At 42.3% G+C, this 26,857-nt stretch overlaps 1 protein-coding gene across 2 annotated transcripts in view; it reads right to left on the minus strand.

Moving 5' to 3' along the window:
* The window catches only part of MAP3K5 (mitogen-activated protein kinase kinase kinase 5), a 213,382-nt gene extending 188,232 nt beyond the window's left edge, over nucleotides 1–25,150 (minus strand). For both annotated transcript variants that reach the window (XM_079938911.1, XM_079938910.1), the window contains exon 1: nucleotides 24,589–25,150. In XM_079938911.1, coding sequence (XP_079795037.1) covers nucleotides 24,589–25,012 — 424 coding nt within the window. In that variant the 5' untranslated portion in view covers nucleotides 25,013–25,150. The remainder of the gene's footprint in view (nucleotides 1–24,588) is intronic.
* Nucleotides 25,151–26,857: the final 1,707 nt, after the last annotated feature.

A 26,857-nucleotide genomic window follows, 5' to 3' on the forward strand; every position in this document is an offset into this window, starting at 1 on the left:
TCCTTGGCGGTCCAGTGGTTAGGCCTCCGTGCTTTCACTGCTGAGGGCGTGGGTTCAATCCCTGGTCAGGGAACAAAGATCCCACAAGCCGCAGCATGGCCAATGAATGAATAAAAGAGATCTGGAGCCTTGGATGTATAAACTGGATTTTCACCAAGTTGTTCACTGCCTTGTCCACTTCAAGCAGCAGCCAGGGCAAATTTTCAGCTGTCCAGTCTCTGTTCAACCATCTAATCCCAATAGACCCAAATATGTGGGGAACCAGGTCAGCTTTCAGACAAACCTTCTTCTGGTGGATAGCAAAAAGTCTCAGGAAAGTATTTTGACAGCAAATTTCCTAGCAGCCCTATCTGTAGAGAAAAAATAAGTTTTTTTATAGGGGAAAAATGTTTTCCATGTAAAGCATATTCTTGCTGAATCCATTCAGGTACCTTCCATTTTGAGTTTTAATTGCTTCTTTCTCAAAATTCAATGACTCTCCTTGAGGCTCAGGCCTTGGTTCTCTCCATGACTTAGCTACTACATGGAAGCGAAGCAGGCAGAGCACTACTGACTTGGGGATCAACCCCCTGCACATGTGCACACCCACATGGTGTGAAGTACACAAGGACATTCAAGCTTGGTGGATGTTTCCAAAGACCACCACCATCAATTCCTTACCCCTCGGTGTGCACGTGCCCACTTCCCCATTGAGCTATCCCCCTCCTCTTGAGTCTGGGTTGGCACTGTGACTGCTTTGACTGACAAAATGCAGCCAAAGTCCTGAGAATTTTGAGACCAAAGCATAAGAGAACTAACAGCTTCCACTTCCTTCTTCTGAGAAACACTCCATCTCAGAATGCAAACACCATGTGAGAAGTCCAACCTGGCCGTGTGGAGAGGCCACAAGAAGAGAACTGAGGCCACTGCAGAGAGCCCACACCAACATCCAGGAATGGGAATGAGCCTTCCTGGACATTCTAGCCCAGTCCAGCCCCTAGATGACTGCCGACCCAACCAACTACACATGAAACGGAAGAACCACCCAGAGGAACCTAGTCAACGCCCTAAGTTGTGAGGGATAATAACAGATTGTTGTTAGAAGCCACTGCATTTTGTACGGTTTAGTATGCAGAAAAGTGAAACACACACTTCTCAAAATAATAAATCGTCACTGTGAATATATAAATGTTGCCCGCTCCTTTCCTGTCTACTTTCTCGGTTAATCCTCAAAACGATGGTAACTATAGGCTTTCTCATCGCAGAGAGGATATGTGAGGCAGAACTGAAACTCAAAGCAAGCCTCCTAACCCTAAAGCATGTGTTCTTCCCACCATGTCTCGGGAACTGAAATGTGTGAACTCTGTGGGGTCACCTCGGGGCTCCCTGCAAATCTGTCACTTTGGGCACCACGACTGCCACACATCTGCTTCCAGGACTGCGTCGCTCTCCCAGCCCCAAATGCCCAGGCAATGGGGAACTTTTTAAACAGTATCTTAACAAAGTCAGGAGTCATCATTAGATGTCCCCACCACCATGACAATCAAATTTATAAGGCAACATAGCAACATAATAAAAGCGCATCTAAGAGCCTCTTGTTAGATTCAAGCATCAGATTAAGTACTGGATTAAATGGTCTCTAAAGTCCTTTTTATTCCAACAGTCTACGACCTGCCTGGCACTGTGCAAAGATCCTTGCCTGCACGATTCCATCTAACCTTCTCAGTAGATCTATAAGGCAGTGACTGTTTTGACCTCCGTCTTACAGACGAGAAAATAAAGCTTAGAGAAGAACACAGAACCAGTAAGTGGCAGGGTCAAAGCTCAAACACAGAGGTCTGTCAGAGCCACAGTCCATGTTTCCATCATTACAGTATATGGCTTCCCTCCCTTCATGAGGAAGACATGATTTTTTTTTCTAGTCCTCTGATCAGTGGAGACAGAAATCCCCAATGTGAACATTCCAAGAAACAGTCCCTAACCCTGATGAGCCCTCCCAGCTGTGCCACAGGTCATGAGGTGGGCAGGAATCTACCTGGTACAGCATAAAACCAAGGAAGCTGCAGGTAAAGCCAGAACCCCCATCCCCACCCCGGGGAGCAGTCAGACACTGTCCGCTTAAATACCTCACCCGCAAATCCACACCAACTGTTCTGCAGGGTGTGTTTCTGAGTTGAAGCTCTAGTTTCCCCTTCGAACAAGGCCAAGCAATAACTCAGCAAAGAATTGACCGTAAGGATGACCTCTGGGTCATCCTTCACAATTTAAAAACTAAAACAGCTGGGCACCACTGGTCTCATAGCCAAGTAGGTCAAGTCTGTGCCCTTGCTGTTCCGTACTTCCACACTCGATTTACCTTGATTCACCCATGGTAACGAACAGACTGATAGATTACCGGAGTTTTGACTCTTCCCTTCATTACCAGACACAGCAGTCAACAACTGCGTTTTAGGGTACTAGGTAGTAGGATATCTGGCTCAACAGAACTAGACAGGTTGGAATCTGTGGTTGGGGAGAGAGGTCATTAAGAGATTTACAGAGCAAAGAGCTTGTCAATGTGATTGCCCAAGTTAAGGCAACAGTTCAGAGAAGGTTTCACATTACACCAACATAAGACCATACTGGGCAGGTTAAACCTATAATAAACTCCATTCCTTCATCTAATATCTTAACACTAAGATGTTGTCTGCAAAACACAGAGTGCTAAACCTGGAAATATTTACAGACTGGGATTATTTTTAAAGAGAGCATGGACTAACAAGTATGTTATAGGAAAATTAACATTTTAATGTTTTTTTCTTATAAAAACCAGATTTTCTATTTTTTGTATAAGAAACCAAATCATAAGTTTATCACCACAATTCAAGAAATATTTGACTTTTCACATTTAAATATTTAAATTTTAAGTAATAAGCAGACAGAGGTAAGTAGTGATTCCCCATTTATTCTGAAGTCAGACTCTACCAACATCCCTAATTCTGATAAGTGCCAAACCCACAAGAAGGAAGGATGAAAGGAAGGAGGGAAGAAGGAAAAGAGAAAGGAAACAAAGAAAGGAGGAAAAGAAGCCAGGGAGGAAGTGAAATCTATCCAACCCTGAGTACGACAATGACAATAAATGCCCAAAACCTGAAAACTCTGCAATCCATGGTTCCATGATCAGTCCAATAGCCAATAAATAAAAAGCAAAAGTTGAGACTGGCTGTCACAAAAGCCAAGAAAGGCAAGAGAAACAGGAAGGGAAACATTTTAAAGAGAAAGGAAAGGACAGTTAAAAATAGTAAGAAGACCCAACTGTCTTTTTTGCAAAAATGAACGAGCTTAAAATTCATATGGAAATACAAAGAGAACCAAAATCGCCAAAACAGTCTTGAAAAAGAAGAACAAAGTTGGGGGCCTCATACTCCTTTTCAAAGTTCCTTCCTTTTCAAGACTTAATACAAAGCTCAAGTAATCAAGACTATACAATACTAGCATAAGGATAAACATACAGATCAATGGAACAGAATCAAGAAATGAACTCATGCTTTTATAGTCAACTGATTTTTGGCAAGAGCGCCAGAAAATTCAATGATGAAAGAATGAATGGTCTTTTCAATAACTGGTGCTGAGACAACTGGATATCCACATGCAAAAGAATGAAGCTGGACCCTTACCTCACATGTTATATAAAAACTGACTCAGAAAGGATCAATGACCTATATTCAAGAGCAAAAACTATAAAACTCTTAGAAGAAAATATAGGTGTAAGTCTTCGTGACCTCAGATTGGGCAACAGTTTCTTATGTTAAGACACCAAAAGTACAAGCAACAAAAGAAAAGATAGATAAATGGGACTTTATCAAAATTTAAAACTTTTGTGCTTCAAAAGATACTATCAAAAAAAAAAACCCCACAAAATGGGAGAAAATATTTGCAAATCATATATCTGATAAGAGACTTATATGCAGAATATGTAAAGAATTATTACAACTCAGTAAGATGAATTTTAAAATGGGCAAAAGATCCGATGAGACAGTTCTCAAAAAAATGATATACAAATGGCCATAAACACATGAAAAAGTGTTCAACATCATTAGTCATTAAGAAAATACAAGTCAAAACCACAATGCGGTACCACTACATATCCACTAGGATGGCTAGAATCAAAAAGACAGACAATAACATGCATCAGTAAGGATGGAGACAAACTAGAGCCCTCATACATTGTTGGTGGTACCAGAAAATGATACAGCCGTTTTAGAAAGTGTTTCAATGGTTCTTCAGAAAGTTCAGTTACCATGTGAACCAGCAATTCCACCCCTAGGTATATAATTAAGAGAACTGAAAACCTGTATATACCTGTTCACTGTAGCTTTATTCATAGTAGACAAAAAGTGGAAACAACCCAAATGTCCATCAACAGATGAATAAACAAAATATGTTATATACCCACACAGTGGAATAGTATCCAGCCAGAAAAAGGCATGGAGTATCGACACCTGTTTACAACATGGATGAAGCTTGAAGACATGATGCTAAGTGAAAGAAGCCAGACACAAAATGCCACATACTGTATGATTCCATTTATATGAAATATCTAGAAGAGGCGAATTCAGAGAGACCAAAGAGAGTAGTTGCCAGGGACTGAGGGGAAAGGGACATGGGAGTGACTGTTAATGGATACAGGGTTTATTTTTGAGGTGATAAAAATGTGTTGGAATTAAATATTGACGACGGCGGCGCACTTAGCAAATCTACTAAAAACCACTGAATTCGACACTTTTAAAAAGTGCATTTATGGTCTATGTTATAATCTCAATTTTAAAAATAGATTGAAAAAAATAAAAAAAAAAAGAAGAGATAAATATACAGAAGTGGGATGGGGAAACAGTAAACAGAAAAACAAATGGTGAGGAGATGGGAGAGTGAAGACCAACCACCACCTGAGTATTTTGTGGGCGAGGACTATGTCCCAGCCACTTTCTCTCTCCAAAGTCTGGCACACGATGCAGACCCAACCAATGTTTATTGAATGAATGAACAAATGAACGAATGAATAAATGAGGAAAAACGGGATGTTTGGAGCAGACGGCTACTACATACAGCAATAACGCTAACTCTAAGCACATCAATGTGCTACACTAAAAAGTAAATGACTTCTGTAAAGTAAAAACTAAATGACTATTACTAAGTTTGCCTCTTCCCCCAGGGGAGGGGAAGCCATGTAAGGGGTATCTTTCCCTCCGAGAAATGGGCTGGAGGCATTAGGTAATATTAAGAGCAAGAGACAAGGTCACTTACAGAAATAACGGATGTAGTTCAGACATGCATGAACAAACAGTAAGTGCTATTTAAAGAAATGTCATGTTGCTAAATTTCACTTAGCTCACAAGTTGTTTCCTTTTGTGAATCGCAGTACATTGGCATACAGACACATTACTTTTCCTACATCATTACAACAAAATTAACTCAAGATGGAGGAGGGAGTCAAGTGTAAAAGAAAGTCTTAAATTTTCTAGAAAAAAGTACAAATAAATAATTTTCAGATCTACAGATAAAGCAAGAATCTACACTTAAAAGCAACAGTAGAATTCACAAAAGATAATAGTTTTGACTATAAAAATATGTAAAGAATTAAGACAAAAATTAAACTAAACATCAAACTATGGAAATAAAGTAATACATTGGGAAAAACAAAGGACTGATATTCTTAACATGTATATAATTCATGATTATTTTAAAGGAATCTGGTTTTGAGGGCTTCCCTGGTGGCGTAGTGGTTGAGAGTCCGCCTGCCGATGCAGGGGACACGGGTTTGTGCCCCGGTCCGGGAAGATCCCACATGCCACGGAGCGGCTGGGCCCGTGAGCCATGGCCGCTGAGCCTGTGCGTCCGGAGCCTGTGCTCCACAACGGGAGAGGCCACAACAGTGAGAGGCCCGCGTACCGCAAAAAAATAAAATAAAATAAAATAAATTTAAAAAGAATCTGGTTTTGAAAATTGGGTGCCATTTTTCTCTCTTTTTTTTGGCTGCATTGGGTCTTAGTTGTGGCACGCAGGATCTTCATTGTGGCATGTAGGATCTTTCATTGCAGCGTGCAGGCTTCTCTCTAGTTGTGGCACATGGGCTCTAGAGCGCTTGGGCTCAGTAATTGCAGCACGTGGGCTCTCTAGTTCGGCACGCAGGCTTAGCTGCCCAGCAGCATGTGGGATTTTAGTTCCCTGACCAGAGAAGGGACCCGCGTCCCCTGCATTGGAAGGCAGATTCTTAACCACTGGACCACCAGGGAAGTCCCAATTGAGTGCCATTTAATGAGATGTTAGGAACTAGAGGAGGGGACCAATTTCTGTAGGGAAATGAGTTTGAAGGTTATCTGTGGGATCACAGCAGATGTGGAGTATACATCAGACAGTTAAAGCTACAGCTAGGGAGTTCTGAGCTAAAAAGACATAGTAGGGAAACATCTGACACCCAAAAAGGCATTTTGTTCATTTCACAGGGACTAAAGGAATGAAATCCACCTAATCCCCCATATTGTTACTAGAAACCTGTACAACTAAACCTTTCTACTCTAATCTTTTTATTTATTGTAATTACCACTATTATTATCAAATAATAATAATATTATTATTACTATTAGAAGATTCTGTACTATCTTGACAACACAATATTTTAAAATATGTTTTCTTTGGAAATGCTCTTTTAGAAAATTCAAGTTTCACCCTGAGAACTGATTTTCGAAACAAGTTTTTAAAAGATTGGGCTCTGTAATGGTTTTTTACTAAAGGAAAGAAAGAGAAAGGAAGAAAGAGAGACAGAGAGAGGGAGAAAGAAAGAGAGAGAGAGAGAGAACTTAATCCTTGGTAAAGTCATCCTTAGGTAAACGAAATGTTTCTAAGCAAATGTTTGTAAGTAAATGTGTCCCTTCTCTCTCCTACTCCAGTAAGTATTACACGAAAGAGCTAAGGGGGTATCATCAGAAACATGAGTCAACATCAGACACATGTGTCCTTCACTGGATGCAAAAAAGATAAGGCTGAAGGGAGATGATTCCAAGATAAGCCAGTAAAGCAATAGTAAGTATTCAGATAAGATTTTTTTTGAGGGGGGAGAGCTTCTTTTGGAATGGACAAACAGACAAAGAATACAAGGGAAGGAGCCTGTCTGGTAGTGAGAGCACCTTCAAAGTAATCCAGGGTTTATACCAGTACTGTAGTCAGAGCAGCTCTCCACTCAGGAGTGACTGGAACCTAAGGTGAAGAAAGCCTAAAAGGCAGTCAGAGTTTTTAAAAAATTTGTTTCCAGTGTAGGTTTACGAAGTGAGATGGCACTAAGTAAAAAAGATCTCTTTTAAAGAAAGAATCATTTTTACTTAAAAGTGGCCAGTGTTATATGCAATGAAGTGTTTCAAGTGGCTGAGGAAATAACAAAAGCATTTTTGATCTCAGTTCTTATTCTTTGAGCTTCAAAAACCTATGAAATCCAGCCATTGGAGAGAAAAGAATGAAAAACTTACCTAGCCTGAGCTATCCATTTTCTTAGTGAACACTTTCACCTCCTGAACAAGTCCAACACTTCTGTAAACTGAGTTCCACCAGTAAAGAACACTCAACTTAAGCTGTATCACTGTGAATTCAAATTTATTATCTAAGTTACAGAATTTCACAAGGAAAAGCAACTCTACTTTCAGCTAATTACAATTAGCCAAGAAAACAAGTACATTTACAAAGGGTCACACTCCACTCCGAAGTTCTTTCTGGAAGAAGGTGGTTGGGAATTTGTATTCCACATTCCCCCAGAAACAATGTTAAATAATACTTGAGCCCACAAAGGCTTACTGACCTCATCGTGTCTCTAAGGCATAAACACCGGCAGGACCAGGCAAGGTCCCTTAGCCTGGGAGCAGGGTACACTGCTGCCAGCAGCTGCCTTCTCTTTCTGCTTCTCTCACCAACACATTGGTTTATTTTTTTTAATTATTTTTATTTATCTATTTTTTTAAATTGAAGTATAGTTGATTTATGAAGTTGTGTTAATTTCTGCTGTATAGCAAAGTGATTCAGTTATACATATATATACATCTTTTTTCATATTCTTTTCCATTATGGTTTATCTCAGGATATCGAATACAGTTCCCTGTGCTAGATAGTAGGACCTTGTTGTTTATCCACGCTGTATGTAACAGTTTGCAGCTGTAAAACCCGAACTCCCGGCCCACCCCTCCCCCAGCCCCGCCCCGTTGGCAACCACAAGTCTGTTCTCTAGGTCTGTGAGTCTGTTTCGTAGACGGGTTCATTTGCAACACACTTCTTTAAAAACTACTCTTGGTCATACGCCTCCTGTTGTTCACCAGCAATCACTCAAAGACACTATTCCAGACAACCACCGCCACCTACTCTCCTGAAATTGCTCTGGCAAAAGTTATCAGGGGCTTTCTAATCTCCAAGTCCAGCTATTTCTCTGAAACATCCAACTTTACTGACTTCTGACCTCTTCCTGTCGCTCTCAGCTAGCTCACTCTTTTCCTCTCTCTTCTACTCTCTGAACTTTCCCCCGTCCCTTGTCTTACCTCTTGACCACTTTGCTTTCTCACGAGTTGATGCCTTCCTCTGTCCATCTTTAAATGCTGGTGTTGTCTCTGTTCCACCATAGGCCCTCTTTTTATTCTACCTCTTTCTTTTGGGGAGTCTCACTTATTCTCAGAATTTAAAATGCCTGGCATGTAATAAGTGCTTTCACTGTTATCCTTCAAAACCCAATTCAAATATCATCTTCTATCCAAAGCCTTAGCCAACCTCCTCCACACTCCCCTCTTCCCCAGAAGAATCCTCTGTCACTTATGTTCTCAAAGCACTTTAAATAAACTTCTAATATAGCAATTAGCAATCGGCAATCAGCATAGCTACTCTATTTTTTTTTTTTTTTTGCGGTACGCGGGCCTCTCACTGTTGTGGCCTCTCCTGTTGTGGAGCACAGGCTCCCGACGCGCAGGCTCAGCGGCCATAGCTCACGGGCCCAGCCGCTCCGCAGCTTGTGGGATCTTCCCGGACTGGGGCATGAACCCGTGTCCCCTGCATCGGCAGATGGACTCTCAACCACTGCGCCACCAGGGAAGCCCCTACTCTATCTTTATAGCTGGTCTCCTGCACTGGACTGTGAGCCCCTCAACAGAAGGGTTGATTTTCACTGAATTCAGTAAGTGCGGCCACTTCATGATCAAGCACAGATCTATAGGTCAAGTACAGATACAGAAGACCTGGGGGATGTCAAGTACCATAAAATGTGATCTTTGCCACCTAGGAACTTCACTCACACTTAAGTAGAAAAGACAGATATCAAAATCAATTCATAAACACCACTAAGGGAAAATGCAATATTCATTCATTCAATCCATCAATACGTATCAGGTGCCTATTAAGTGCCAAGCACTGTATTAGGTACTAGAGATGCAGGATAAACAAGACAGACAAGGAAAAGAGACATGGAATTATACTTTAACGATCCTTTAAAGTACCCGAAACTGCTTCTTCTATGTCAGACCTTTCTAACAAAGGATTTCTCATGATCCTCTAACATTGGACTTGACTTCTTCGGTTGTTCCTTCTTAGTCATTTCCCATATGATGCAACACTTACGGAGCAACAGTTTTTTTTTATATCCTCCAAAGAATCAAGTAAACAAATTAAGATGTATTTAATAGTTCTTAAGAGATTATTTTAAGAGGTAACAGATAGACTAACATAAACATCAATAAAAAATTACACAGATCTTAAAGAAGGGCTAAAAAATAGAAAGTTAAAGAGTTCCATGATTATTCTTAGCTTAAATAAAAAAGAATGCTAAGCTCCAGCTCATAAATAACTATGCAATATGCTGGATTTAGGAAGGAATTTCCCTGGTGACCACATATTATAGCTCAAATATTGGGCAATACTTTCTTCTGTGGTTAAAGCAGACAATTAAAAGACTTGAGAAGGTAATTCTCATAGACTAAATATAAAGTCATCAGAAGCTCATAGGCCAGTTCAAGTCTTAAGTGGAGCTTTCACAATTTAGACCAGGTAACTGAAAACTGAAAGCAGATTAGGGCCTTGGATTCTCCAATCATAGCTTTTTTTTTCTCCTTTAATGCTCTTAGAAAATCGTCTCAAATTAAGTTGGCTTATCCTCTGGCACAGAACTCTGTTTAGGGAACATGCCCTTACTCCCCTTACAAATAAATAAAGGAGAACCAACCCAAAAAAGTGGAATTTGAAAACAGAAAAATCAGGGCTGCTTCATACATCTGTCTCTGCAAACTTATTCCAACATGTCTAATGATATTTTCATAGGAAAGCACAAACCTATTAAAGAGTGGTGGTCTGGGAAAATTAAGGCACGACAACACACAAATATCATAGTACAATTTTGTTCAAAATTCCCAAGCAGTGTCACAACACAGTGGCAACGGCTTTTGTGTGAACAAACTTGCTGCTAAGGATGGTGTCTAGTCCCTCTTGGGCTATTCCAAGATTAACAATGAATGGAAAGAGGTAATAAGAAGAAGATACCAGCCTTGGATAATCAAGAGATTATCAATCACGAAGAATGTTCACTATATATTTAACAAGATGAAACCTGCTTCTTTAATAAAACAGAGTTTTATTAAACGCAGAGTCCTGAGCTCTGAGCAGCTTGGAAATTGTGAAGTAGCGATTTTCCATTACTTATCTCCCTTTCACCAAACAGTGAAAATATGATTCAATGTTGGAGGCAAACCAGAGAGATAGAGCAATATCTTAACTTTGGTTCCAAGTGTATAAGAGATTTGGCTGACACAGAAAAGTGTCACTCTCGTGCTATCAAGGTTTTACCTTCTCCGAGATTTCATAAATGGGCACCGAACGACAGTTATAAATGTAACCATAAAACTACACAGAGGTTACTTGAGCTCAGTCACCTACAATTCTTGTCTGCCTTTTTTCTGACTTCTGTTGCCTTAAACAAAGAATCGAGAACAGGATTCTGTCTGGACTTTTAAACTTCCTGTAAATCCAAGCAAGCCAAGCCTTAACCCTGTCATTAATGAACGCTAATGAATATTTACATGTTAGCAGCTTGGAAACGCTCCTGCAATTTACTTCTTCACTAGTCCATCTTTGCATCTAACTCATTTCTTCAAAAGAACCTTAAAAAGTGAGATTTGGAAACATACTATGTTCGTGATAAATATGAACTTTTGTCACTTATACCTTGGTGTGACATAAATCAATCCAAATAAAAACTTATGACCAAGTGCGTCACTCATTTGAATACACGCCATATGGACCAGGAAACACTACCAAAGTACTCCTGGAAATTAAATGTTAAGTCAAAAGCAGAGCTGACTGTGCAAAGATTTCATAATGCTGACAACCCTTAATTTTAGACATTGGAAACAACACAAATGCAGATTTGCAGGTTGACACTAGTAAACACAGCAGGATCAGTCCTTGGGTAACCCACTCATGTGGCATATTTAATGATCAAATAAATGTTCTACACTACTGAGTTATAAAGGAAAGAAGAGTCTAGGACTCTATTAAGAGTCTAGGCTAGCATTTCCTTTCCAACTTTATTTCAGATTTACCAACTGCCAAGTGTACTTTAAGCACGTAAACTATTGGCAGCACTAAGTTGCTGGGCAAGAAAAGTTAGGCCAACTATTGTCGTAACTCACGTGCAAGCTACAGCATTGTTCTCGAATTTCACTAGATCAAGCCAAGCAACTTACACCCCAACTCTGTTTTGCAACACACACACACACACACACACACACACACACACAGAGATACATTAGGTTTTAAAGCCAGACTCTGCCACTCTACATAGTCTAGAAATCTTTTCTTACTCTGAGTGTATATAAATAGTAAACAGTAAACTGACCAAGAGTTAGTTTTGAAAAGCTAAAATCCGACTATCTAGATCCAAAGATCTGAATTTTCACTGGATCAACCAAAGCTAGTTTCCCAAGACCAATTCCTAAAAATCTAGAAATTGTCTTGGTAGAACTAACATACATCAACTGTATGTATGTGACTCAAAAATAATTAGAGGACTTCCCTGGTGGTGCAGTGGTTAAGAATCCGCCTGCCAAGGCAGGGGACACAGGTCCAAGCCCTGGTCTGGGAAGATCCCACATGCCATGGAGCAACTAAGCCGTGCACCACAACTACCGAGGCTGCGAGCCACAACTACTGAGCCCGCGTGCCTAGAGCCCATGCTCTGAAACAAGAGAAGCCACTGCAGTGAGAAGCCTGCGCACCGCAACTAAAGAAAGCCCACATGCAGCATCGAAGACCCAACGCAGACAAAAATAAATAAATAAATATATAAATAAACATTAAAAAAAGAATTAGAAAGGTTACATAAAGTGTACATTCATAATGTTGCTTAGAAAGTTCAAAGGTCGCCCAGATTTCAACCTTAGTCATTTTTATGTATACCATAACACAGATCTGGTTCTGCAAGCATCAACAAGGTATCTAATACGTGTCTGCCATTTAGATTCCATTCTCTAAATGGAATTTTGTTTGTTTGTTTACGATCTTCATTCTTGCCCAGCCACTCAGTAACTTGGCATTCAAGCTGACTATTTTCTGTCAACCAAGGACCATACATAGGCCCCAGGCATTATCAACAAGCAAGTAACACAATTTTATCATGGACTATATGCCTAAGGAATCCTAAACTGATACTACATTGTTGGCATGTTGCAATTACCTAAAATAGCCTCAATTTTTTTCACAAACTGAAAGGATTAATACAAGAGAATTTAAATACAGATCAAATTCCACTACTGTAGAAACAGTATATAAGAAAAAAGATTCTAAGCCTCAAGTAATAGCTCCACTTGTTTCTATGAGTCATTATATAAAAAAATTCTTCCTTGAAGTCAATTTAATAGATTTTGTCAATATTTATAAAAGACCTTAAAGGTTTTTAATAAAATCTGGGTATTTATTTAAATAATTTTGGAACATGATACTGATTTCATATAAAAATAAAGTGAAGAGCCTAACGCGTAGTTTACAGGTGTGTAAGATTATTATTTTCAATGCATTTTCACATCTGTTATAGCAGTAATGAACATTGTTCTCATGTGTCCAGTTTAATGAAATCATCCATATTGTGAAGTCCTTAAAAAAATTTCCTTGGATGTTTCACTTATTCACTACTTAGAGCATCACCTTGCATGTGGTAGGCTCCCAATAATTATTTATTAAATTGTTGAATTCAATGGGCAGACTGTAAGACCATAAAAGGCAGAAATTGCACTCTTAACATAATTCTGTGCAGACCTTAGGAAGAAATCTTGCAGATTTTAAGTAGTCAACAAATGTCTACTGATGAGAAGACTGTAATTTAAATGTTCTCAAACAGAAAATTTATTTCTAGCAGACAGGAGAGCATAATTAAAAATGAACAGACTCTGGGATCAGACAGTCTTAGGTTCAAAACTTGGTTCTACCAAGTGGCACTGGGAAAGTGGATAACTCTGCAGGGTCTCAGTTTCCCCATGTGTGAAACTGATCCACTGGTATTATCTGCCTCATAAAGACTGAATAAGTTCAGGCATGTAGAGTGACTGGCACGGCACCTGGCACTCAGTAACACACGTGTTCATTTGCGTATGACTTGCCTTAAATTACAAGATCAAAGTAACATATTTGGTGTGTGGAGTCTTAGAGCAATTTGCCAGCCCTCTAAAATATTATATGCATTTTTTCCCTCCAAAAAATAAACCTGTTTGGAGTGATCTAGACTACTGAAGTTCCTGTTAGTAATGATGATTTCCTAGTATATGAATGAAGCTGGGTTTGCAGACACTGCAAGCAACACACTGGTGTATTTCTGACTTGTTTCTGGTCAAGGCATCCTCTGGGAACTATCTGATTTAAAAAAAAAAAAAAGCACCTTTGACTGTCTTTCTAGTGATAAAACCATTTTATAATGCTTTTGGGATAAACGTTAAGTTGTATAAAACTGATAGTAGAGTCATGTACCAAAATGTTCATTGCAGCTCTATTTACAATAGCCCGGAGATGGAAACAACCTAAGTGCCCATCATCAGATGAATGGATAAAGAAGATGTGGCACATATATACAATGGAATATTACTCAGCCATAAAAAGAAACGAAATTGAGCTATTTGTAATGAGGTGGATAGACCTAGAGTCTGTCATACAGAGTGAAGTAAGTCAGAAAGAAAAAGACAAATACCGTATGCTAACACATATATATGGAATTTAAGAAAAAAATGTCATGAAGAACCTAGGGGTAAAGCAGGACTAAAGACGCAGACCTCTTAGAGAACGGACTTGAGGTTATGGGGAGGGAGAAGGGTGAGCTGTGACAGGGCGAGAGAGAGTCATGGGCATATACACAGTAACAAACGCAGTAAGGTAGACAGCTAGTGGGAAGCAGCCGCATGGCACAGGGATATTGGCTCGGTGCTTTGTGACAGCCTGGAGGGGTGGGATGGGGAGGGTGGGAGGGAGGGAGACGCAACAGGGAAGACATATGGGAACATATGTTTATGTATGACTGATTCACTTTGTTATAAAGCAGAAACTAACACACCATTGTAAAGCAATTATACCCCAATAAAGATGTTAAAAAAAAAAAAAAGGGAGTTTAACAGGTGTAAAAAAAAAAAAAAAAAAAAAAAAAACTGATAGTAATGCAAATAATACTTGTCCACAGCGATACAAATGAATATTGTTTGGTAGAGATACAATTGATTTCCACCTTATAGAATAGATGACTCCAACATTTATACTTACAGACTTGCCTTACAAGAACACTCTATGACATAAATCACAGCAAGATCCTTTTTGACCCACCTCCTAGAGAAATGGAAATAAAATCAAAAATAAACAAATGGGACCTAATGAAACTTAAAGGCTTTTGCACAGCAAAGGAAACCATAAACAACACCAAAAGACAACCCTCAGAATGGGAGAAAATGAAGCAACTGACAAAGGATTAATCTCCAAAATTTACAAGCAGCTCATGCAGCTCAATAACAAAAAAACAAGCAACCCAATCCAAAAATGGGCAGAAGACCTAAACAGACATTTCTCCAAAGAAGACATACAGATTGCCAACAAACACATGAAAGAATGCTCAACATCATTAATCATTAGAGAAATGCAAATCAAAACTACAATGAGATATCATCTCACACCAGTCAGAATGGCCATCATCAAAAAATCTAGAGACAATAAATGCTGGAGAGGGTGTGGAGAAAAGGGAACACTCTTGCACTATTGGTGGGAAGGTAAATTGATACAGCCACTATGGAGAACAATATGGAGGTTCCTTAAAAAACTAAAAATAGAACTACCATACGACCCAGCAATCCCACTACTGGGCATATACCCTGAGAAAACCATAATTCAAAAAGAGTCATGTACCAAAATGTTCATTGCAGCTCTGTTTACAATAGCCAGGACATGGAAGCAATTTAAGTGTCCATCAACAGATGAATGGATAAAGAAGATGTGGCACATATATACAATGGAATATTACTCAACCGTAAAAAGAAACAAAATTGAGTTACTTGTAGTGAGGTGGATGGACCTGGAATCTGTCATACAGAGTGAAGTAAGTCAGAAAGAGAAAAACAAATACCATATGCTAACACATATATATGGAATCTAAAAAAAAAAAAAATGTCATGAAGAGCCTAGGGTTAGGACGGGAATAAAGACACAGACCTACTAGAGCATGAACTTGAGGATATGGGGAGGGGGAAGGGTAAGCTGTGACAAAGTGAGAGAGAGGCATGGACATATATACACTACCAAACATAGGGTGGATAGCTAGTGGGAAGCAGCCGCATGGCACAGGGAGATCAGCTAGGGGGTTTGTGACCACCTAGAGGGGTGGGATAGGGAGGGTGAGAGGGAGGGAGATGCAAGAGGGAAGAGATATGGGAACATATGTATATGTATAACTGATTCACTTTGTTGTAAAGCAGAAACTAACACACCATTGTAAAGCAATTATACTCCAATAAAGATGTAAAAAAAAAAAAAAAGAATTGCCTTACAGTACATTAGCAGTTTGGCATCTATCAGCAATTTCATTGCAGCATTCCTGATTGTGTGCGTGCGCGTGTGTGTGTGTGTATGTGTGTGTAGTATCTGCTCTTCAAATTATCCTTTGAACCAATTTTATTATCTTACTGGTTTTTTCATGGTTTTCTCTGTAGTATACTGGGGAAAAGCCTGGATTATTTGGGATTCAGAAGAGGTGAGTTCGACTTCCTACTCCACCAGTCGATTTATTCTGGCCAAGTCAAATACCCTTCTCCAAGGAGGAGTTGCCTCAACTGTGAAAGACAGAGGACTACACTGCCACATCTATTTGTTTTCTGAAGCAAGTAAGATAATCAAAAGAGGACTCCATTGCATAGAACAATATACATTTACATTATCATTCTGATTTAGCCACATAAAATCACCTACGCCCCAGTGTGACCCAACTATAAACTGGAAAACACCTAGTTGGAGGTAAAAGCCGCTGTGGCCCCTGGACAGCAGGAATCACACTCCTGGTCCTGGGTTGCCTTGGCTCTAAGCTGATACTTGTCACAATGAACTTATTAGAAAACTTGAATGTGATATCAAGAGGTATTTGACATGTAATAGCCTGGGTTTCCTTAATTCTTTGGGGATGATTTTTAAATAAGAAATAGGGGTAACTTAGATTTTGAAAGGAGAGAGAATTCTCTGGCTTAGGCAAATACCTGGTTTTATATGGTTTGGAGTCAGTGGTCAGATGGCCTGACATCCACTGATAATTCACTAGAGTAGTTCTCCTCCATGTTTCCGTTTCTTAAGAGTTCTTAGAAGAGACTAAAAGTATTGGAAAATACTAATGTAATTGGTCACAACCTCTTTTAAAGCCTTGCTGTACAAAGAAATATAACTTCCTTCCTGCATGAATCATATACCAAAGGCAATTGCTTTGCTCATTGTTGATTACCTACTGTAACAGAAATGGTTTGCTTGTAGAATGTTTACTGTTACCTTGTGCAACTTCTGAAGCATTCAAGTTACACAGATCCGCTCTGCTAGGATTTTCAGTAGAAGACGCTGTTAACATTTAAATTTTTTCTCCTCTCTTCTGTGTCCCCCTAAGAAAACTGCCACAATGTAGCCTGGGTTCTGTATCTTTTAGTTTTTATGTTTTCTTTTGGAAAAAAACAAAATTACAAAATAAAAAACATAAGATGTAAGTACTCACTTTCCAACTTTTTTGGAATAATTAGACAAGACTTTAAAAATCAGCTTTGTCTCATAGCGTCTCTCCTTCGCCAATAATCTGACACATATTTTGATGAGTTTCTTTTTTTTTTTTAATAAATAAAGTTATTTATTTATTTATTTTTGGCCACGTTGGGTCTTTGTTACTGTGCGCACATTTTCTCTAGTTGCAGCGAGCGGGGGCTACCCTTTGTTGCTGTGCGCAGGCTTCTCATTGCAGTGGCTTCTCCTGTTGCGGAGCACGGGCCCTAGGCGCGCGGGCTTCAGTAGTTGCGGCACGTGGGCTCAGTAGTTGTGGTTCACGGGCTCTAGAGCACAGGCTCAGCAGCTGTGGCGCACGGGCCCAGCTGCTCTGCACCACGTGGGATCCTCCCAGACCAGGGCTCGAACCCGTAACCCCTGCATTGGCAGGCGGATTCTCAACTATTGCGCCACCAGGGAAGCTCTTGATGAGTTTCTTAAGTCAACATCTCCAGCCAGAGATAAAAGCCAATATATTAAAGCAATGAAAGAAGTCAACATATTAGAATCACCAGTGGATTTTAAAATAAATTATAATTTTACTTTGCTTTCCTATTTTTCTTTTATGACACTAATAAAATTTGCAAATCTAATTTTGCTCCCTGAAAATAAGGGGTAGCTTTCTTAAACAGCCAGTTTCCCCACATATCTATATCCAGTTTATGGGACAGTGAGGCTGTTTTCTCAAGATATACCTTTCCCAAGGCTGTTGGTTACCGGTTTCTTCCTGATACTCACACAGCTGTAGTTCCTGCAACACTGCCCACTCCCACCTCATTTACTATAGTCTCAACTCTCACCTTGCCTCAGGCAGAGCGGAGTGCTGTTTGAAGGGTCCGCTTAGGGCAACTACTTGCAAAGCAAAACCAGTTGGTACCTGTTGGTGGAAACTTGCACATTCATTGGGCTTTGTGCTTGTCAACCTCCCACTGCTCCACAAAGAAGCAGTGAACCAATTTTATCCCGCAAACCAGAAACAGGAACTGAACGGGCCTCTAACCAGGCCTCCAAAACAGGAAGCAAGGGACAGTCCCTGCAGCCACCAGAGGGGAACTGACTTGTAGCAGAGAACTCCCAGAAGGCTGGCACCAGCCACGGCCACTGGTGAGACAAGGCCAAGTTGTGAGCCTATAATTAGGCTTCACCTAGAGGTGGAACCAACTTGAACTATCAACTGATGAACATACGAAGCAGACAAAAGGCAACCAAACTGAAACAAGAAACCAGGATCCCAGGAGCCTGGGAAGCAGGACCAGTGGGGACAAGCTGCAGTTGACTATCTGGGATGAGAAATGGGTGCTCTAAAAACAAATGTTATTTTTGTGCTTTGGAGTTTTGTTTTTTGTTTTGCTTTTTTCCAATTTTCTAGTAAAGCTCTTTTTGGAAAATTTTAACTTTGCCTCCAAGAAAGCAAGAGGAAGCACAGTGTTCTGAGCTCACAGGGGGCAGGCAATGATATGCCGGCAAAAAGTCAACAGCCCAGAGAAAAACCATGAGTGGGCCTCTACTGGGATATTTTTTTAAGCCCTTCCTAAACTAGACTTTTTCTTTATGAGTTTGCCTATGTTTGCTCTTTTGATAATTTTGCTAAGGCTTGTTTCTTGGGTGAAGAAGCAGTGATGAGGTAGGAAGGGGCTATAAGGTGGTTTAGACTAGAGGTTCTCAAACACTGCTCTGTTAATTGGCACGATAAAGTTTTCATCCATCATGGTGAAATGGGAAAAAGAATAATAAATAATGCGTTTTTCCACACATTTACTGTATGCAAAAAGCTATTCTTTACTCTAAAGTTATGCCTTCCCTAATTCAACATAAAAAAATGTGTTTTCTTTTTAAGAAGTCATGGCAGTAGCTGGCTGGTTGTCAAGTTTTCTTTTTCTCTCTTTATAACACTTACCTGGAAAGATAAAATGTTGACAAACTCATGTCAGTCTTCAATTTTTTTAAACCAGTTCATGGGAACCAATATTTAGGAAATACTGACGCCACCCAAGTATACTTCTCCCTCCAAGTATATGAGACAGTATATATGAAAGCCTCCCTGGATTTAAAAGCAGAAAATGCAGAATTGGGCTGGAAGATTCTCAGGAACTTCTCAGTCTGAGATAGAGAGGAGACAAAGGTTATGTTTGCTTTTGTTTTGTTATCAAATGAGACTGGAAGTCCTAAGGAGCTGTGCTGGAAGCAAGTGGAACCAAACCCAGAAAGTTCAGATGCCTGTCCAGTGACATGGCCCAAATGGGTGACTTTTATCACAAACCCAAGTAAGGCGGGAACACTATAGAGATGAAAATATAAAGGCTAAATTCTTAAAATTTCAGCCTCCATGTGTTTCCTTCCTGTTACCCACTGTTGCTAATGGGTGAAAGGCTGAGTAAGAGATTGCAATACAGAGAGCCTGCCTAAGAGAAAGGCCAGGAGAAGTTCTGGCCAGGGGCAAGGAAAGGGGAAGCAGGCAGCCATCCAATCCTGAGCCCCCAGAGAGGGAGTGAGGTGCCCTTGAGCAGAGCACTGTCCCTGGGTCTTACATCAGCTGCAAGTCAAGCCCCATAAATAGGTTTGGAGGGGACGAAGGTGAAAGTGTTTACGGATCCCCTGCCGTATCACTTCCTCCTTCGCTGAGCATCCTTCCTCCTCAGTCCCTGCCCAGGCTTCCTCCTCTCCCTAAAGCCACCCAATCCTTCCTTTGTCCCCTGCCTCACCAGAGCCCCTCTTCTCAACACCACCAATCCAAAGTGATGCTCGTACATCCAGCCAAGATGCTACCAGAAGCCAGATGAACGCAAAAGTTCCTGACTCTAACACAGGGAAGGATGTATTCAAAGTCCCAGTTTCAGGACTTCCCTGGTGGCGCAGTGGTTAAGAATCTGTTTGCCAATGCAGGAGACACGGGTTCGAGCCCTGGTCTGGGAAGATCCCACATGCCGTGGAGCAACTAAGCCCGTGCGCCACAACTACTGAGCCTGAGCTCTAGAGCCCGCGAGCCACAACTACTGCACCCTCGTGCCACAACTACTGAAGCCCATGTGCCTAGAGCCTGTGCTCCGCAACAAGAGAAGCCACCACAATGAGAAGCCCGCGCACCACAACGAAGAGTAGTCCCCGCTCACCGCAACCAGAGAAAGCCCACGCGCAGCAACGAAGACCCAACGCAGCCAAAAATAAGTTAAATAATTAATTGTTTAAAAAAGTCCCAGTTTTAGGTTGGCAGGAACATAATTTCCTGAATGTTTAAACAGATAAATGGGGTTCACACTTCAAGCACACTGAATTAACAAGGCTTCTTATAGTCTAGTCCCAAATTTAACCACCATCTATTTCTAAGAAAAAGTGTGCTCCTGGATCTAAGCAGCAGCCTTGAATCATTTAGCCTGAATGAACGAATATAACTTTTTTATGGTTCAGTTTTTCCATAAGCAAAGCAGGGGAATAACAAAGCCTATACCAGCCATACCTCACAAAACTAATGTTCATTTTTTCAAAAATGTTGAGACCCTGCCAGTTGGGGTCTGTCTACCTGAATGGAATAGTTCTGCATCACTAACATCTGTATCACTGACATCTCTTAGCTTTCACAGAAATTTACTGCCTGCAATGCAGGGAGCTGGGAAGGGGTGTTGTTAGCCTGGCAACTGCCATCTCTGAGTGACAGTACTGTATATGTAAGTACAATGAATTTTCATAAAATCTTTGATAGAACATTAGTTTCCTCTCAGAACGGGAATGAAAGAGCGAATGACAAGTGTAGTCAAAGAACAAACTCGATTACAGTTGAACGATAATCAAATAGGGAAAAATCAGTGAAAACCTTTAACTGCAATCTATTCTTTAGAAAGATACCAGTACACAAAGATAGCGGAAGCTTCTAAAAATGTAACCAAGCTTTAAGTTCTTATTCATTCTATTAAGCTGAGCTGTTCAAACACCAACATTCCCTTTGAAATGCTGAGGCCCTTGTTAAGTCCCTCTTGCTTACCATTCTATTGCAGATTGGGGTCACCTCTGAACCCCACTCCCCAGTTTGATTCTAGAGGCTATTTCCTGGAAGCTCAAGGCATTCCGTGTAGACCCTCACAACCAGGACATGAATCTGCGCTTCTCACGGACCCTGATCTCCTGGAGGTGGCAACATGATAGATATTAATACAAGCAGTTCATTCATCTCTGTGGACTGAAGTGATTCATTTTTTAATCAATACTGTCACAATTTTAAGGTTCAGAATTTGAGGGCTGGAAGGAATCTTAGAACCCAATTATTACAACCCTTCTCTGAGATTTTAAATTACTTGCTCCAAATTAGAGAAGAACCAGGACCAGATCTAGATGTTGAAACTCTTGTTCCAGTGCTCTGTCCCCGCACACCCTGCTGCCTTCCCTTTACAAACTCACAGGATTACATGAGGGAATCTTAGAAATTTTCTTCAATCTCCCCCTCTACTTCCATCCTTGGTCAGTTTTATAGGCCGCTGAAGGAGACAAAGGGCCTCACTCACAATTATGTGGTCCAGAGCAGAGCCAGGATGAAAACTCAGATGGAACTTGAGGGATGATGTTCTTCCCACTATATCATAATGGTTCAACTTTCGAGCAGAGGTAGTGGATGTAGAGCAATGGTCAGCATGGGGCCAAAACCTTGCCAGGCCTGTTTTTGTAAGGCCTGCAAGCTAAGATTGGTTTTTCCACTTTTAAATGGTTGGGGGAAGAACATCAAAAAAGAATAATACTTTGTGAATTACATGAAATTTAAATTTCAGTGTCCATTAACAAAGTTTTACTGGAATACAGCCACGATCATTTGTTTAGGTCCTCCTGAGTAATACGTGCAGAGTTGAGGAGCTGTGAGAGACACCTCCTGCAAAGTCTAAAATGTTTATGCCATCTGGCCCTTTACAGAAAAATCTGCTGAACTCTGGTAGAGGACGAGCAAGCGCTCTCTTAGAAATCAGAAGTCAAGTTCTACTACTATCTAACTTGGCCGCCCTCAGTTTAGAAAAACAAAGGGTTTGGACAAAACTGATACCATCCTTATTCGGTCACATCTTCAACATCTTCATGCTGAATGAGGAAGCTCAGAGATCATGTCACAGGCAGGGGTGAAACTGGGGCCTGCCCAGGTTGAACAAAGCAGTGGGATGGGACAGAGCTGGCCCGGAAACACTGGTTTTCCTAGAGCGTGTCCTCCTCCCCACTATTCCACATTGCACCAAGATGGCTCATAAGGTCCCTGCCAGCTCTCTGCCACATGAGTTTGATGCTTCCCTCTCTTGATTCTAAGAGTAAATTAGCCCAGCTAAATGCAGATAGCAAGGGTGAAGCCGGACTTTCTAGAATCAGGCACCCAAAGTGAAATCCTCCATTAACCAGTTGTTACCTATGACCTTGGGCCAGTGATGGACCTCTTGGTTTTCTCATCTAAGAAGGATGCTAAGTACTTTCTTCACAGGCTTGTTTGGAGGATTAAATGAGATACATTTCAAATGTCTGGTCCCTTCTAATCTTTCTCTCTCCCTTTCCCAGAGACAGTATTTGGAGAATAAACAGTACGTGAGCCTTGTTAGGAAACTCTTGCAAATTAGCTTAGAATTTAAGATTACTTTTATAAAAAATACCCAATCTATCAATGCAATAAAAACAGACTTCTTATTTCACTGGGTGTTTTCCTCACATACCTTTCAGTTCTTTGAAACTTCTTCTAAATTATAATCCAAAAATAAAAGTGCTGTAGTTTTTAGAAAAGTTATATTTCTTGTTTAGAAAAGCAAGCCACACAAAGAACCAACCTAAAATATATTATACTCATGTCCAGTTATGAAGACCAAGACTGTAAAATACACCCGAACCAAAGTCCTAGTTTATTTAGTCTGGCTTCCTTAACATGAAGTTCTTCTTGTTCTTAAAATATTCAGCTTTGGCTGAATTCCAAGACGGACACAAGCCTACTTAAGGTGTTTTGAAGAGACTGAAGAGAATTAGAACTGGAAACAAGATTGGATTATAAAACCTTCTATGTGATCACAAATGCAAGAACCTTATTGCTTGAAACCATCATTAAATCAAATTTTATGCCCCCACTTATAAAAAAAATAAATATGTATATATCCTCAACATTGGTTGTACAGGGTGCTAAAGGTTAATTTCAATAACATGCTTTCATCCCTAACATTTGCTAACAGATAGCAAATTGCTGCAGTCACTTGAATTGCAGTGACACTTTCTGAAATCTGTAATAGGTTGAAAAGATTTTTTTTCATGAATTATTCTAGCAACCACTTTAATGGGCACACTTTATTAGGCCAATCTAATCTTAGTTATTAAAATAGCATATCAGTGTTTTAAACAATGTTAAAATTATATACTTTCCAGGGGCTTCCCTGGTGGCGCAGTGCCTGAGAGTCTGCCTGCCGATGCAGGGGACATGGGTTCGTGCCCCGGTCCAGGAAGATCCCACGTGCCGCGGAGCAACTGGGCCCATGAGCCATGGCCGCTGAGCCTGCGCATCGGGAGCCTGTGCTCCGCAACGGGAGAGGCCACAACAGTGAGAGGCCCGCGTACCGCAAAAAACAAAACAAACAAACAAACAAACAAAAAATTATATACTTTCCAGCCCATCAGGGCATATGGAGTAATAAAAAACAGGCCTTGGTTCTTTCACCAAAATCCTAACAAAGATATCATACAAGTTTAGTGTAAATTACAAAGTTGCTTTTGGAAGTAATTTCTTGAAACTTCAAATTGGTAAGAGATGGGAAATCAAACCACTAAACTTAAGGTTAAGGGAGCTGGGAAGATCATGACATAACATGCAAATTCATACAGATCCGCTCTGCCTGCAGCTGGCTGAGTGGCAGAAGTCATGATTTCTGTACTCTCAAAAGTACACAGAAAAAATGAGGACATCATCTAAAACAGGCACAGGTATATACAGAAGGAAAATGTGGGCCAAACCTAACAGAACAGAAACCAAAACACTAAATGTAGAAAAGGCTGACTGGGGCAAATATCTCGCAATGCACGAGATCAGAAGTTCTTTAAGAGGACCACACGCACGCCGGGCTCCTGGTGGCTGGGCAGTCAGACTCTCGCACAAATACACTCTCCCCAGAGCTGCGAGAGGCTGCCCGGAGCAGTCACGCAGCGCGGCTCGCTGCCTCTAAGATGGGGCAAGAAGTAAATAAGTAGGAAGCACGATTGCTGCCCAGAAATTGTTTTTTCCTGCCCAGGAAAGAAAACAAAAAACATTTTTCCCCCTGCGGTGGCCTGGGAAAAAGTGAACCCTGACCGCGGCGGATGGGGAAGGGGTTGCACACGCACCTGCATTGTAAAAACGGTCCAACACCGCAGTTTCCCCAAAGTCCAGTTTCCCGAAATGCAGGGTCTCCAGGGTGGCGCCCACCGTCTCGCACGCCTGCCGCAGGCACTGCAGGGCCTCGCTCTCGGCCACCACCAGCTGCCCCTGGCTCGCTTCGTTGATGACATATGCCACCGTGGTCCGTCGGCCTCCTCCGCCACCAGAGTTGCCCCGGCACCGGGTGGCGCTGCTCCCGGGGGTGGCACTGGGACACGCAACACCAGGGGCGGCGGCACTCTCCACGTTCCAGAAGCTGCCCGGTGGCGGCGGCGGCAGCTGGTTCTCCTCGCCCTCGGCGGCCGCCGCCGCTCCTCCCCTCCGGTAGCTGCCGCCCTCGGCCAAGGGTGGCACAGAGAAAGTGATGCCCTCGCCCGCCTCCGCGCTCATCTCTCCCGGCCGGGCTGCAGTGGCGGCGGCGTCCCCCGCCCAGCCGCACCGTCTGGCCAGCCACAGCTCGGGGCTGCTCCGCGCGCGCCGGGCTAAGCAGCTGCCATCCCGTGTCGCGCCGCGCCGCCGCCTCCTCTCCGGCGCCCTCTCCCCCGAAGGGACGCCGCTGCCCGGCGGAGGCTCGCCCCTCCTCGGCGCCTCCGTGGCCGCGCCGCTCGCCCGCTGCAGGGTGTAGAGTACAAGGGGTGGGGAACCGGGTTGAGCGGGAAGAGACAGCGCTTCCTTTTCTTGGCGGGCGGACAAGTCGGCTAGCGAACCTGCGCCGCGGCGCGACTCAAGGGCGCCCCTCTCGGGGTGCGGTGCGCCCTGGCCACCCGGAGTGCGGTCCTGGTTCCTTCCGTGCCGGGCGCTCTGGGAGGGGTCGGGGAGGGCGCCCTCTGGGTGGGGAGCTACCTGGCCAGCACCTCAGAGGCGGGCCGACTCCCTGGACCGCGTCCCGGAACAGCTGCAGCGGCCGCCGAAAGGATCCGCCTTCTTCCTCGGCGGCGGCTCCCCTTCATCTGCTCTGTTTCCTCCTCCTTCCCCGGCCTCGTTTCTCTGCCGATCGCCGCGCCCGCTTTGGCACCAGCCTGGCCGCTCCAGTCTCACCGCTCCTTGCAGCAGCTCGCCCAGTCGGCCACCGGCTTCTTGGCCGCCCACTCGTCGCGGCACCGAGAGTCAGGGCCCGCCCCGGGGGAGGGCGCTGCTGGGAAGCTCGAGTCCGGACTAAACCGACTGCGCCGCGGCTCCCGGACCTCAACCCAGCCCCGAGCGCCGCCCGGGGCCAAGGTTCTGCACCGTCACCCACCGGGCCCCTCACCCAAGAAGACCTGGAGTAGGCAAAAGCCCGGAGCGCACGCGACGACAGGATGGCGCAAAAAAAGTCTCTCTTGCGAATACTCGGGTCTTCAGAGCCAGCGCAGGAGGCATTAGCAGCGTTCCCCTTAGCCAGGGCGCCCCCCTCCGGCCCCAGCCGGCCTAGCTCTGCAGCGCGGTCCGGTAAAGCGTGCGGCGCTGGCAGGACTAGGGCAGCATCTGGAGGCCAGCATTGCGCGGGGCGGGAAGACTTCAACTACAGTCCTGCAGCCGGCCTGAACTGGAGGGTGGTTTACTGGTGACAGTGGCTCTCCGCAAGTGGCAGGCTAAATTTATCGGGTCTGCCCTGGTACTTTTCATTTTCAAATTTTCAATAGCTCTGCTATCATGAATAATTGATTAGCTTCAAGTGCTGAACGGTATAGCGTTCCCATTTGGGTTCTTAAAATTTCCCCCAACATCGCGCATACTTACCTCAGATAGAAAACCGGTTCCATACTGGACTTGGCAACTCATCATCCGCCAGATGAAAGAGGGAAATTAAGTGATTACTTCTATTTTTTTAAATTGCACCACGGGAGGGCGGGGGGGGAATGCCTGAATTGCTTAAGAGCAATCAAAAAGTATCTACTTATTTGGGAAGCAAAAACAGATGTGTAAGTTCTCAGAGAACTCCAAAATGCTATAACCTCAGGAAAACCAGTGAAAGCTGCAGTGAAATAAAGTAACAGGTTTGGGCTTCCCATCTCCAGGAACCGAGATGAATGAGTTTTATGAAAAAGGTTGAAGAATATTGCAAATTACATGCAAGCTAGGGGGAAAAGGAAGGATAAAACAGTTGAGTAGTAAATGGTGAAAAGAAGGAAGAAAATAGTAATGTAGGAAAACACCTAGCAGCTGAACAATTGTATCTGCACAATTGTATCCTTAATGAAGCAAAGTGAGTTAGCTTTTTCTAAAGATTTGTAAAACGATAGAAGTAAATTTCTA

This window comes from Stenella coeruleoalba (assembly GCF_951394435.1).
Source record: "Stenella coeruleoalba genome assembly, chromosome: 12".
NCBI lineage: Eukaryota > Metazoa > Chordata > Mammalia > Artiodactyla > Delphinidae > Stenella > Stenella coeruleoalba.